Genomic DNA, 13548 nt, shown 5'->3' on the forward strand with positions numbered 1-13548 from the left:
GTAGGTTTCCTCCGGGTGCTCCGGTTTCCCCCACAGTCCAAAGACATGCAGGTTAGGTTAACTGGTGACTCTAAATTGACCGTAGGTGTGAATGGTTGTCTGTGTCTATGTGTCAGCCCTGTGATGACCTGGCGACTTGTCCAGGGTGTACCCCGCCTTTCGCCCGTAGTCAGCTGGGATAGGCTCCAGCTTGCCTGCGACCCTGTAGAACAGGATAAAGCGGCTAGAGATGATGAGATAAGATGAGATTTAGTTATAAAATGAACTATTCATATTTTCCGAATTTTCGTCATATGCTCGCATTCAAGCAGTGACAGGCAGCGCACGCGCAGAGAACCGTCAGTGTTCAGGACAGCAAAATGGCTAGCGGTCAGCGAAAAGCTGACAGAGAGTGCAGAGTTTTTAAAGAACAGTGGACCACCGATTATTTTTTCGTTCAGTGTAAGGACCGTGCAGTTTGTCTTGGATGTAAAGAAAGTGTGTCGGTTTTCAAAGAATATAATCTGCGTCGTCACTACGAAACCAGCCACAAAGAGTATGCTAGTTTGCGAGGGCAAACAAGAGAAGACAGGATTCGGAGGATGAAATGCGGACTGGCTGCACAACAGAATGTATTCCTTCGCCAAACCCAGATCAACCAGTCTGCTGTCCGAGCTAGCTATAAGGTAGCTCACCTACTAGCTACCCATGGAAAGCCGTTTACTGATGGGGACTTTGTTAAAATATGCATGCTTGCTGTGGCCGAGGAGGTGTGTCCCAACAAGAAGGATGCGCTCAACGCGGTGAGTCTCTCCGCACCTACTATGACCAGGCGAACCGAAGATTTGGGGGACAACGTGTATGACCAGCTGAATGAGAAAGCATCAGAATTCGAGTTTTTTGCTTTGGCCATGGATGAGAGCAATGACGTGCAGGACACAGCACAACTGCTGTGATCTATTGATCTATTGCTCATATTATTATAATTTCACTGTTTTTTTTAAATGTATTTATTTCATAGGCCTATTTATTTGACCTTTATTAAGTGCTGCACAATTATTATTAATATTATTAATAATATCAACAGGCCTACCTACAATTTATAATTTTCCACTCACCTTTGCCAGTGTCAATCACCTCAACTAGGCAGATGTTTCTTACCTTGACAGCTTTGATGTTATTTTTATTAGAAAATAAATAAATGGAATATCTGTGGTATTTCAAATTAAAACAAAGTGTGAAGACTCGATTACTACTTTTGCAAACCACTAATAAAGATAAACAAATATGTGCCAGGAATCAAGTGTTGATATACTGTAGTAGTGTGGATATAGTAGTGGGGATGGCTGTGCCAGGCTAGTAATCTCTACTACAAAATGAGACCTGCTGGTGGTCATATTTGTCTGGGTCATACAATTCTATGTTATATAGCTGACCCGACCCCGGCCCCCCATCACAGTCAGGAACGACAATGTGGCCCCCAGAGAAAAAAGTTTGGTGACCCCTGCTCTAGCTAAAGCACTTCTTCATGATGGTTTTGAACGTCTATAAAGATTACAATGCCCTCTTGTGGTTTGGTTATTTTTATACTTCACCAAGTGTTTGAAGTTAGGATTTGTCTGCAGTGGTTTTACTTTCCCTGTGTCCGAAATCGCTCCCTACTCACCATACTAGGGCAATAGTGAGGACGCCATTTTGTAGTGCTGTCCGAAACCTTAGTGAGGATTATTTTACACCGTATATAGTGCACTCAAAGTATCCCACAATGCATCACGAAAAGTAGTGTACAACCGATGGTCACTAACCAAAGCAATATTTCCCATCATGCATTGCGGTCACGCCGAAAGAAATCAAAAGTCTCAAATTTGATTTAATAAAAGGCAGCGGCAAAGAAGAAAGTATTCAGCCTTGATTTAAAAGAACTGAAAGATGCAGGTACTTTGTATTGGTTAATGTGGGAAATATGCTCAGTATAATCTGGATTTATCACAAAAATACATGCATTTATTCATTATTTTGAAAACCCACCAGCCGACTGATCTGGCACGTTTTAATTGTGTGACAGTAATGATGTAAATTCCAGCGCGACGGACTAGTGTCTGAAAGCATTTCTTCATTTTACCAATGAGCTCACTATATAGTCCTCGATATAGTAATTCCCTATATAGGGAGTAGGGAGTAGTGAACGAGTGAGCGATTTCGGACACAGGGTTTGTGTTGACTTTTGAAATGTATCTTCTAATTCCGCCACATTTTAAAGGTGCAGTTTGAACTGTAATAGACATCTTATGAAATTTGTACATATTTGTACATCGTGTGAAATTTGTTTGAGCAGCATGGTGGTTAGAACTGTCACCTCATAGCAAGAAGGTTCTGGGGGTCTTTGTGTGGCTTTTGCATGTTCTCCTCATGTCTGCGTGGGTTTCCTCCTGGTGCTCCGGTGTGCTCCACAGTCCAAAGACATGCAGTTAGGTTAATTCAAAAGTCAAAGTCCCTCCTGTACCAGGATTTGGTCTTCCCAGGCAGTCCCAGTACTAACCAGCTCTTGAGGCACATGGGTGCGGTGCTGATCTCAGTTTCTATAGCCCTCGGCCTCTCGCCTATTATATAGCTTGGGTTACAGTGGGAGGCTGGTCCTCTGGTAACCGCAAGAGTTTGACTCCTCTCTCACATTCTGTATTGCAGCATGCCTTGCCAGATGGCAGTAGGTACCATTTTTATGATGGTCTTTGGTATGACCCAACTGCAAGTAGAACTTGCTCCCGGTTGAGAGGTGGACACGCTAACCACTAGGCCAGCGCGCAGTCAATTAGGGTAACTGGCTACTCTAAATTGTCCATAGGTGTGAATGGTTGTTTCCCAAACCCGGAAATGGGAGGGTTGTGGCAGAAAGGACATCCAGCATAAAACTATGCTCCAATTAGTATGACATGTGGATCAATAGGGTCCCCGTGCGCACAAATGGGGCAAGCTGGAAGAAGTAAATGATCTGAAATCTGTTTATAGGCTATATTTACAGCTTGGAAATTAGATCATACACTGTACATCATACATGTGGTATGTATTTGAAATATCATATATATTTATGTATATTATATCTAGGTAGTTTGCAATGGTGAATATTATCTCATCTCATCTCATTATCTCAAGCCGCTTTATCCTTCTACAGGGTCGCAGGCAAGCTGGAGCCTATCCCAGCTGACTACGGGCGAAAGGCGGGGTACACCCTGGACAAGTCGCCAGGTCATCACAGGGCTGACACATAGACACAGACAACCATTCACACTCACATTCACACCTACGGTCAATTTAGAGTCACCAGTTAACCTAACCTGCATGTCTTTGGACTGTGGGGGAAACCGGAGCACCCAGAGGAAACCCACGCGGACACGGGGAGAACATGCAAACTCCACACAGAAAGGCCCTCGCCGGCCCCGGGGCTCGAACCCGGACCTTCTTGCTGTGAGGCGACAGCGCTAACCACTACACCACCGTGCCGCCCATGGTGAATATTAATTTGAATTAAATATTTATTCAGGCTTCTGTTTGAAGGCTATATTATAAAAGCTTGGCTTGATCCTGCACAACAGGCAAGGTCAGGTGAGCTTATGCAATCACGTGGTCAGTCTGTCGTCTGCCTGTCCATCCATTGTCCGTCCACAATTTGCAAAAATTGCTACTCCTCCTACAGGATTGATCGGATTTCGATCAAACTCACATACAATGTTCCGCAGGTGGGTGTGCATAAAATTTGTCAAGATGGTGGCACCACCTGTCATATTTAACATTTTATGGGCGTCTGAAATTTTTGGGTGACTCGTCAGATTAAATGCTACTCTTCGTAAACTGCTGGGATGTTTTCACTGAAACTAACCCAGAAGACTCTAAAGACATATACCAACAAGAGTTGTTCACCAGGTGGCACCACCTACCATGGATGAGGTTGCAGAGGGGTCATATGCAATTTCACAAAAATCGCTACTCCTCCTACAGGAGTGATCAGATTTTGACAGGAGTGATCAGATTTTGATCAAACTCATAGGGAATGTTCCCCAGTTTGGTATGTATAGAAGTTGTCAAGATGGTGGCGCCGCCTGTCATATTTAACATTTTATGGGCGTTTTAACATTTTAGGTGACTCATCACACCAAACACTACTGTTCGTAAACTGCTGGGAAGTTTTCACTGAAACTCACCCAGAAGACTCTAAAGACATTGTGGCAGCGGGGGCGTGGTCAAGCACCGGTCTGTGACAGGAGGGCGGAGTTGGGGAAGGTAAGTGGCAGAATCGCTTCACCTGAGTGTCATTAACCTGTGTTTTGTGTGTTCTCCCCAGTAAACCGCCCTATTTAAGGAGGGAGAGCGAGAGCAGAGGGAGAACCGGACGAGACGCTGTGTGTGTGTGTGTCTCTCTCACGCTAGTAAAGACTATTTGCAACTCTGAAAAGTGTGGCAATAAAACCGGTTCACAAACCTGATCTCTGTCCTGCCGTCCTCTGTGCTCCACCCACACGCGATTCGCGCTACAGTGGTGCCGAAACCCGGGAACCGTGGAGCACCTGTCCTGCAGCCCCATGGAATCCTCCCCGTTCGCGGACTTGGTCCACGCCCTCGCCACGGCCCAGCAGAGCCAGCACCAGGCGCTCGTTACACTCCGGAAGGAGCAGGAGCGCCGCTTCGAAGCCCTGGTACTGGCTCAGCAGGAAGACCGCGAGGCGTTCCGGCGCCTCCTCGCGTCGGCGGGGTCCACCAGCGCCCCGGCCGCGGGCCCATCTCCCATCTCTTTGACTAAGATGGGCCCGCAGGACGACCCCGAGGCGTTCATCGCATTATTCGAACAGGTCGCCGAAGCCTCGGGGTGGCCGATGGAACAGCGCGCGGCGCGCCTCCTCCCCCTCCTGACGGGAGAGGCGCAGCTAGCCGCACTACAGCTCCCCGCCGACCACCGGCTGGCCTACGCCGACCTTCGCCGGGCTGTCCTCCAGCGCGTGGGGCGCACGCCGGAGCAGCAGCGCCAGCGCTTCCGCGCGCTGCGAATGGAGGAAGTCGGCAGCCCGTTTGCGTTCGGCCAGCAGCTCCGGGACGCCTGCTGGCGGTGGCTGAGGGCCGAAGATCGCGACGCCGAGGGGATCATCGACCAGGTGGCGCTGGAGCAGTTCGTCGCCCGCCTACCCGCCGGAACCGCGGAGTGGGTCCAGTGCCACCGCCCGGCGTCGCTGGATCAGGCCGTAGGACTGGCGGAGGATCATCTGGCGGCTGTCCCGGCGGCAGGACAACGGATGTCTTCTTCTCTCCCCTCTTCTCTCTCTCTCTCTCTTCCCCCTCCTCCCGTGTCCCGTCCTCGCCCCATTCCCCCACCACGGAGGCGGGGGCCGGCCCCACCCCAGCCGGCCCGCCGCACCCGTGGTGCCCTCCCGTTTCTCCCTTCTATGTCTGTCTCTCCCCCCCCTCAGGTGAGTGACCCCCAGTCCACAGCTGCAGAGGGGAGGCCCGGGCCGGTTTGCTGGCGCTGCGGGGAACCGGGCCACCTGCAGCAACAGTGTGCCGCGATGGAGGTGGGGGCGGTGGTGCGGATCCCCGACGCGCCAGAGGCTGCCCTCGATCAGGCCGGAGCATATCGCATACCGGTAAGTGTACAAGGGGCGACCTATCAGGCGTTGGTGGATTCGGGTTGCAACCAGACCTCGATCCGCCAAAGCCTGGTGCAAGACGAGGCATTGGGGGGAGCACAAGGGGTGAAGGTGTTGTGTGTGCACGGGGATGTCCACTGCTACCCGTTGGTGTCGGTCCACATACATTTCAGAGGGGACAAATCTATAGTGAAGGCGGCGGTTAATCCTCGCCTTACCCACTCTTTAATCTTGGGGACTGATTGGCCGGGATTCCGGGGGTTGATGGCACACCTAGTAAAGAGTGGGTCCTGCCGGTTAGCCGGGGGGGGTCCCGGTGTCGTTTTGGCTGGGGCTGCGGTCGCAGGGCCGTCTACGTCATCTCCGCGACAGAGTGAGGGGCCCCCGGCTCCTCCTCTCTCTATTGGGGAATCCCTCGCGGATTTCCCACTGGAACAATCGCGAGACGAAACTCTGCGACACGCGTTTGACCAAGTGAGAGTAATCGATGGTCAAACGCTCCAGCCGAATGCCACCCCGACCTTCCCCTATTTTTCCATTTTAAAAGATAGGTTATACCGAGTGACGCAGGACACTCAGACGAAGGAGCGTGTCACCCAGTTGTTAATTCCAAAGAGCCGTCGGGAATTGGTATTCCAGGCGGCTCACTTTAATCCCATGGCGGGACACCTCGGGCAGGATAAAACACTCGCCCGGATAATGGCCCGATTCTATTGGCCGGGGATTCGCGGCGACGTCCGTAAGTGGTGTACGGCGTGCCGCGAATGTCAGTTAGTAAACCCAGCGGCCATTCCAAAAGCGCCCTTGCGCCCCCTACCATTAATCGAGACCCCGTTTGAACGAATTGGGATGGATCTCGTCGGGCCATTAGATCGGTCAACACGAGGGTACCGCTTTATATTGGTTCTGGTGGACTATGCAACGCGATACCCGGAAGCGGTGCCTCTTCGCAATATCTCCGCACGTAGTATTGCCGAGGCTCTCTTCCACGTCATCTCCCGGGTCGGAATCCCGAAAGAGATTCTGACTGATCAAGGCACCTCGTTTATGTCACGAACACTGGCCGAACTGTATGGGCTACTGGGTATTAAGCCGATCCGCACCAGCGTGTATCACCCACAAACGGACGGTTTAGTCGAACGGTTCAACCGCACCCTCAAGAATATTATCAAAAAATTCGTAAGTGAGGACGCACGTAACTGGGATAAGTGGCTCGAACCCTTGTTGTTTGCAGTGCGAGAGGTCCCCCAAGCCTCCACGGGGTTCTCCCCATTTGAATTACTGTATGGGCGTAAGCCGCGCGGCATCTTAGATGTACTGCGGGAAAATTGGGAGGAGGGACCTTCGCAGAGCAAAAATGAAATTCAATACGTTATGGATCTGCGCGCAAAACTCCACACGCTCACCCACTTAACTCAGGAGAATTTGCGGCAGGCCCAGGAACGGCAAACCCGCCTGTACAACAAGGGCGCGCGCCTTAGAGAGTTCACTCCGGGAGATAAGGTACTCGTCCTGTTGCCCACGTCGAGCTCCAAATTAATCGCCAAGTGGCAAGGGCCCTTTGAGGTCACACGGCGAGTCGGGGATGTCGACTATGAGGTTAGGCGAACGGACAGGGAGGGGGCGCTACAGATCTACCACCTCAATCTGCTGAAGCTCTGGAATGAGGAGGTCCCCGTGGCGTTGGTGTCGGTAGTTCCGGAGAAGGCGGAGCTGGGGCCGGAGATTCAAAAAGGGTCATTGGCATCTCGCACCTCTCCGGTCCCCTGTGGAGACCACCTCTCCCCGACCCAACTCACGGAGGTCGCCCAGTTGCAGGCCGAGTTTTCGGATGTGTTCTCGCCCCGGCCCGGACGCACCAACCTCATAGAACACCACATAGAGACGCCCCCGGGGGTGGTAGTGCGTAGCCGACCTTATAGATTACCCGAACACAAAAAAAAGGTGGTTCGGGAAGAACTTCAGGCCATGCTCGAAATGGGCATCGTCGAGGAGTCCCACAGTGACTGGAGCAGCCCGGTGGTCTTGGTTCCCAAGGCCGACGGCTCGGTCCGGTTCTGCGTGGACTATAGAAAAGTCAATGCGGTGTCTAAATTCGACGCGTACCCAATGCCTCGTATTGATGAGCTGCTTGATCGACTAGGCACGGCTCGCTTTTACTCGACACTGGATTTGACGAAGGGATATTGGCAGATCCCCTTGACTCCATTATCCCGGGAAAAAACGGCCTTTTCCACACCGTTCGGCTTACACCAGTTCGTCACACTTCCGTTTGGGCTGTTTGGGGCGCCCGCTACGTTTCAGCGGCTGATGGACCGGATCCTCCGGCCCCACGCTACCTATGCGGCCGCTTATTTGGACGACATAATCATTTATAGTAATGACTGGCAGCGGCACCTGCAACACCTGAGGGCCGTCCTTAGGTCGCTGAGGCGGGCGGGGCTCACTGCCAACCCGAAGAAGTGTGCGATTGGGCGGGTGGAAGTACGGTATCTGGGCTTCCACTTGGGTAACGGGCAGGTGCGTCCCCAAATTAATAAGACAGCAGCGATTGCGGCCTGCCCGAGACCCAAGACCAAAAAGGGGGTGAGACAGTTCCTGGGGCTGGCTGGCTATTATCGTAGGTTCATACCTAATTATTCGGACGTCACCAGCCCGCTGACTGACCTCACTAAAAAGGGGGCGCCAGACCCGGTCCAGTGGACGGAGCAGTGCCAGCGGGCTTTCTCTGAGGTAAAGGCTGCACTGTGTGGGGGGCCACTTTTGCACTCCCCTGACTTCTCTCTCCCCTTTTTGTTACAGACGGATGCGTCGGACAGAGGGCTGGGGGCCGTTTTGTCCCAGCAGGTGGGGGGAGAGGACCGCCCAGTGTTGTACATCAGCCGGAAGCTGTCAGTGCGTGAGGGGCGCTACAGCACTATCGAGAAGGAGTGCCTGGCCATCAAGTGGGCGGTCCTCGCCCTCCGTTACTACCTGCTGGGGCGCTCTTTCACCCTCTGTTCGGACCACGCGCCCCTCCAGTGGCTCCACCGCATGAAGGATGCCAACGCGCGGATCACCCGTTGGTATCTGGCGCTCCAACCTTTCAACTTCAAGGTGGTCCACAGGCCGGGGGCGCAGATGGTCGTGGCGGACTTCCTCTCCCGTCAAGGGGGGGGGGAGTCGGCTGCAGGCCGGACGGGCGCCCGGCCTGAGTCGGGCGGTGGGGGTATGTGGCAGCGGGGGCGTGGTCAAGCACCGGTCTGTGACAGGAGGGCGGAGTTGGGGAAGGTAAGTGGCAGAATCGCTTCACCTGAGTGTCATTAACCTGTGTTTTGTGTGTTCTCCCCAGTAAACCGCCCTATTTAAGGAGGGAGAGCGAGAGCAGAGGGAGAACCGGACGAGACGCTGTGTGTGTGTGTGTCTCTCTCACGCTAGTAAAGACTATTTGCAACTCTGAAAAGTGTGGCAATAAAACCGGTTCACAAACCTGATCTCTGTCCTGCCGTCCTCTGTGCTCCACCCACACGCGATTCGCGCTACAGACATTTTCCAACAAGAGTTGTTCACCAGGTGGCACCACCTGCCATGGATGCGGCTACACAGGGGTCATATGCAATTTCACAAAAATCCCTACTCCTCCTACAGGATTGATCGGATTTCAAACTTTTTATTCAGCTTGTAAATGTGTATAGTTTTAATCGTAGTGAAAAAATGTTTGCCGCTCTTATTCACATGAAGCTATATTGTGGTGCACTGGTTAGCGCTATCGCCTCACAGCAGGAAGATTCCTGGTTTGAACTTCACGGGGGTCTTCCTGTGTGGAGTTTGCATGTTGTCTGTGTGGGTTTCCTCTGGGTGCTCTGGTTTCCTCCCACAGTTCAACGACATGCGGTTAAGGTCACCTGGCTACTTAGACGTATCAGCAGTGCTCGTTTATTCTTTAGTTTGCTATGATGGATAGACTTTTTTTAAATGTTGGAGTTTTTATGCTTTTTAATTTTTTTTATTATTGGTGTTTATTGATGTTTTGCTGTGTATCCACAATAGGATCGATTTTGTTTTCATATGTAGTGTTGCAGGTGAAAAATCATGACTCTATTTCAGAGACGTGCTGAAATTAGGTTTATGCCTTGTTTTGAATAATCTGACTGTAAACTTCCATGCAGATTTCTAATCTGAAATAAAGATTTGGTGCTGGAAGCTAACTATAGGACAAAGGATGCAGAGAACTGTGTGCTGTTGCCAGCTCCATCAGTTTCATTCTGCACTGTGTGGAATTAACTGTTTTGGTGGTGTAGCATCTCTTATAGTGTCCAGGTGTATTTCTAGATTTGAAAATAAGAATGGAAAAAAAAAAAATCATAAAATTATTATTCAATGAACAAGCAGTCATTATTTTTGTTTTTTGTAAAAGAAAAAAGACTTTATTCATAAAGGATAAATCATGATACATGGGAGATTAAAATATATTACTTAAACTTATCATAAATGATTGTGCAAATGTAGATTTGTTTTTTTAAAAAAAAAACAGATTTGACAGGTAATGAAATGCAGCCTTGGTACTAGACCGGGTTTGTCTGAGCTGTATCATTGCATTGTGCTACTTGATTCACATGAAGTGAAGTGAGTCACTTGTCACCAGCAGGTTTGGGGTGCATTTAAAGGTTGACGACTTCAGGGTTGCTGTTCTTGATCACTACAGGCTGGTCGGTCACGTTGATCTCCTCGCTCTCGCTGCTCTCAGACGAGTCGTTGGCGGTCGTGTTGGCCGCGGTTGTGTCTTCCTCGCTGCTCTGGCTGTTCTCCTCACTCTCCTGACTGGCACTGGAATCACCGTCACTGGCATCACTGGCACTGATAGCGGACCTCTGCTCTAGCTGGCTTATGTCATCACTCTCCGTGCCACTGGAGACTTCCACTCCCTGGTCAAGCCCACTTTTGTCCAGAACCTGAGAAACAAGAGGAACTCGCTGAGTCTTATATAATGTTGATATCATGTTTCCGTTGAGGTCTTCCTCCTGGATTGTTTTGTCTAACACCTACTCTATGAATTTGAATGCTTCCTGCTTACCTTGAGCAATTTCAAATCTTCATCCTTGTAGTTCCCCTTGTTAAAGCTACGTGCTTTGAAAGAAGAAGGTCCTTTCTCGACGTTGTTGCCATCCACATAATAGATGTGTTTTTTGTAGTTGCTCTGGTAGCCGATGTTGTCTCCACGGCCGTTAATAGTAGGGATGAGAGTGGACTCTGTTATAGGAAAAGCAGTGGGGTCTGTAATCTCATCGGACTCATCGCTGTCACTGTCATCATCATCAGCATCATCATCAATATCCTCCTGGAGAAACAGCACAGAAAATTAAGCCAATCTGTAGGACCTAATACCCTTCTTATACTCATAATACATACGAATATTTTTATTTCACATTAATCATTATTTTCGTCTCACACTCTATGGCATATAATCATCGTGGACAATAAGACAAGTACAAGTTCCTTTTCCATTTTGAAATAAATGAGGGCTGTATGTGTAAAATGGTAAAATGTTTTATTATAACAACATGCACACTGAAGATCTTATCACATGCAACATGTTGACACTATTTTTACGATTACAGAACTATTTTTGGATGAAAGGGTCTCTCATAAGGTTAGCAGACAGGATGAGTGTCTCTTACCTCTTCAGAGCTCTCATCAGGAACCGAATCAGACTGAAATGAAAATACCAACATGAAAAAGAAGCACCTTTTTTTTAAGCGCTTTAAGATACATTATGTGCCAAGTAGCAATTATGAATCTATGTGGACTCTGAATATGAATACTGTGATTGATTCTTTTTTAGCTGATGCCCTGAGAGCTTGAAACAATCCCTACAGCCATGTACAGGTACGTGTAAAATGTCTGTCATATCCAAAATGCTCACCTGACCATCAACAGATTGCATTTCAGTGCTCTCTGAGCTGCTGGTTGAACGTTTCACCTGTAAGTTGACCACAAAATGTTGACTCAGACAGGAATACCGTGACACAAGAGACTTTTTCTGTTCGTTTATTTAACTGTTCCAACCTAAAGTAATGTCTTGGATACTGTTAGATTTGAAGCGACGTACAGGGAGCACAAAAGACCTCCATGCATTAATATGGGAGGAGCTATGGCTTAATGCTTAGACAAGCAGCTTTGGGACCAAAAGGTCACCAGTTCAATTCCCTGGACCAACAGGAATGTCTGAAGTGCCCTTGAGCAAGATGCCTAACCCCCAACTGCTTCCCAGGCTGCTCTGGGTATGTTGTATGTCGTTCTGGATAAAAACATCTGCTCAATACCATTAACGTTACATAATATAAAGGTTAGTTTAGTAGTAATGTTGTTTGCTCTGAACTTACAGGGTGACAATAGACTGCTGCGAAAAGGAGCATGAATACAATGACAGCCTTCATTTTCCTCGGTGTTTTCTAGAAAAAAAAAATTACATATTACCTTTTGATGATTGTTTCTAGCATGAATCATGATACACGAATGAATGAGATGCGCAGACACATAATAAAAGCATTCTTTGCTTTCATATTAGAACATCAACACACTGAGAGCTCATGGCTCAATAAAATAATGGTCAAACTATAAACTGCCTCAATTAGCTTTTCGGGCTTGTACATTTTTCCACTGTTACGGAAGTGTGCCCATATCAAGTCAGCCACTTCATTTTTGGCAAACAGGGAACAGTTTCCTTTCTAACAGCATCCAGCTTTCACCATGAAACAACTCCCATGTTTTCCTTTTTAGCCACGATAACACTACAACAGCTATAAACTGGAGTAGTGAGTGTGTAGCTAAAGCTATAATAATCTCCTTCTAGTGTGTAATTCTTCAAATTATATGTAGACAGCTGCCAGCCCCTAGAATTCGAACGTTATATTTTAGTAAACGTTTCTCATTTCAGGACATTATTATGGCAAGTCAAGACTTTCATTTTGTGTCTTTGATGCAAGCATGAAACACGATGCAAAATAGTAAAGGCTGAAAAGAACGTTGTGCCGGCTGCTTCAGAGGTTTTTGAGTTAACTGTTGTTGTTATTATTAGTCTTTGGCCTGAGGCTGTAACTGGGTGGTTTTGTTGCTGAAATAAATGAGTCAGCTGACCAATATAACTTCCTCTTCTGTTATTCAAATTTTGCTTCAATAATAAAATGCACTTTATAATCAATCATTCAGATTGGTAATGTTGATATAATGCAACAGACAATGTTTAAAATTTGAAGCATCTGATTCCTTGGTTTATTTCGCAGATCCACATCTGGAGAGAAGAATAAGCTATACTTTTCCATTCCAAGCGAAAAACTCAATCAAGCCTGGCTGGCTGAATCATTCTGTAGAAAATCTATAGATGACCTTTACGATATAATTCAATGAATACATTCAACCAACAAACAATCAGGACTTTGCTCTGTTTGTAAAATACATGGTAAAGTGTTAAAGTACAGTACGAAGAATGAAAGTCGTTTCTTACCTGCTTTTCAGCTGCTGGGGATCTAAGCTTGCTGCTGCTGTGTGGTAGTGGATCAGTCACTACTTTCCAAGTCTCTTGGTTGAGAACTTGCTTTGTTTTGATGCTCACAGCTGCTTGGCTTTTAAACCCTGCTGCCTCTAGATTTGGCCAATCAAAGTGGACCATGTGATGTCATGAGTTTTACCGCTGCTGTCCCACCGTTTCTACTCCCACTCTTCCTGTGGGTTCTGTGGCCAGCCAATGCAAACATTCAGTACCAGGCATGGTGAGCTAGAAAAAAAAAAAAGGGGGGGGGGTATCATGGATTGTTTTCAATGTTATAGACATTTTCAGACTGTTTGTAAAATGCCACATTTGTTGGCAGACATAGTATCTATTGTACAGGCATAAACTGCAATGACAGTCAATCTTTCGCACTTCATTAATGGGTTAAATCAGGAGATGGATATTCAACTT

The 13548-nt window shown here is 48.3% G+C and overlaps 1 protein-coding gene across 1 annotated transcript; it reads right to left on the minus strand.

Moving 5' to 3' along the window:
* Positions 1-9996: 9996 nt before the first annotated feature.
* On the minus strand, positions 9997-13215 carry spp1 (secreted phosphoprotein 1). Its single transcript, XM_060908264.1, has 6 exons — positions 13093-13215; positions 11972-12040; positions 11512-11568; positions 11267-11299; positions 10663-10926; positions 9997-10540 (listed from the first exon to the last, which is right to left on the minus strand). The coding sequence occupies exons 2-6, from the start codon at positions 12023-12025 to the stop codon at positions 10250-10252; spliced, it is 699 nt and encodes a 232-aa protein (XP_060764247.1). The 5' UTR covers positions 12026-12040; positions 13093-13215; the 3' UTR covers positions 9997-10249.
* Between the last annotated feature and the right edge of the window lie 333 nt (positions 13216-13548).

The sequence above is a fragment of the Neoarius graeffei genome, chromosome 25 (genome assembly GCF_027579695.1).
Source record: "Neoarius graeffei isolate fNeoGra1 chromosome 25, fNeoGra1.pri, whole genome shotgun sequence".
Lineage (NCBI taxonomy): Eukaryota > Metazoa > Chordata > Actinopteri > Siluriformes > Ariidae > Neoarius > Neoarius graeffei.

Bases quoted from the DNA above. Each gene is read 5' to 3' on its own strand.
- spp1 (XM_060908264.1), bottom strand. From the start codon at position 12,025: ATGAAGGCTGTCATTGTATTCATGCTCCTTTTCGCAGCAGTCTATTGT. The intron at 11,300-11,511 runs GTGAGCATTTTG...TTTTCATTTCAG, and splicing joins TGCAATCTGTTGATGGTCAG to TCTGATTCGGTTCCTGATGA. The intron at 10,927-11,266 runs GTAAGAGACACT...CTGTTTCTCCAG, and splicing joins CTGATGAGAGCTCTGAAGAG to GAGGATATTGATGATGATGC.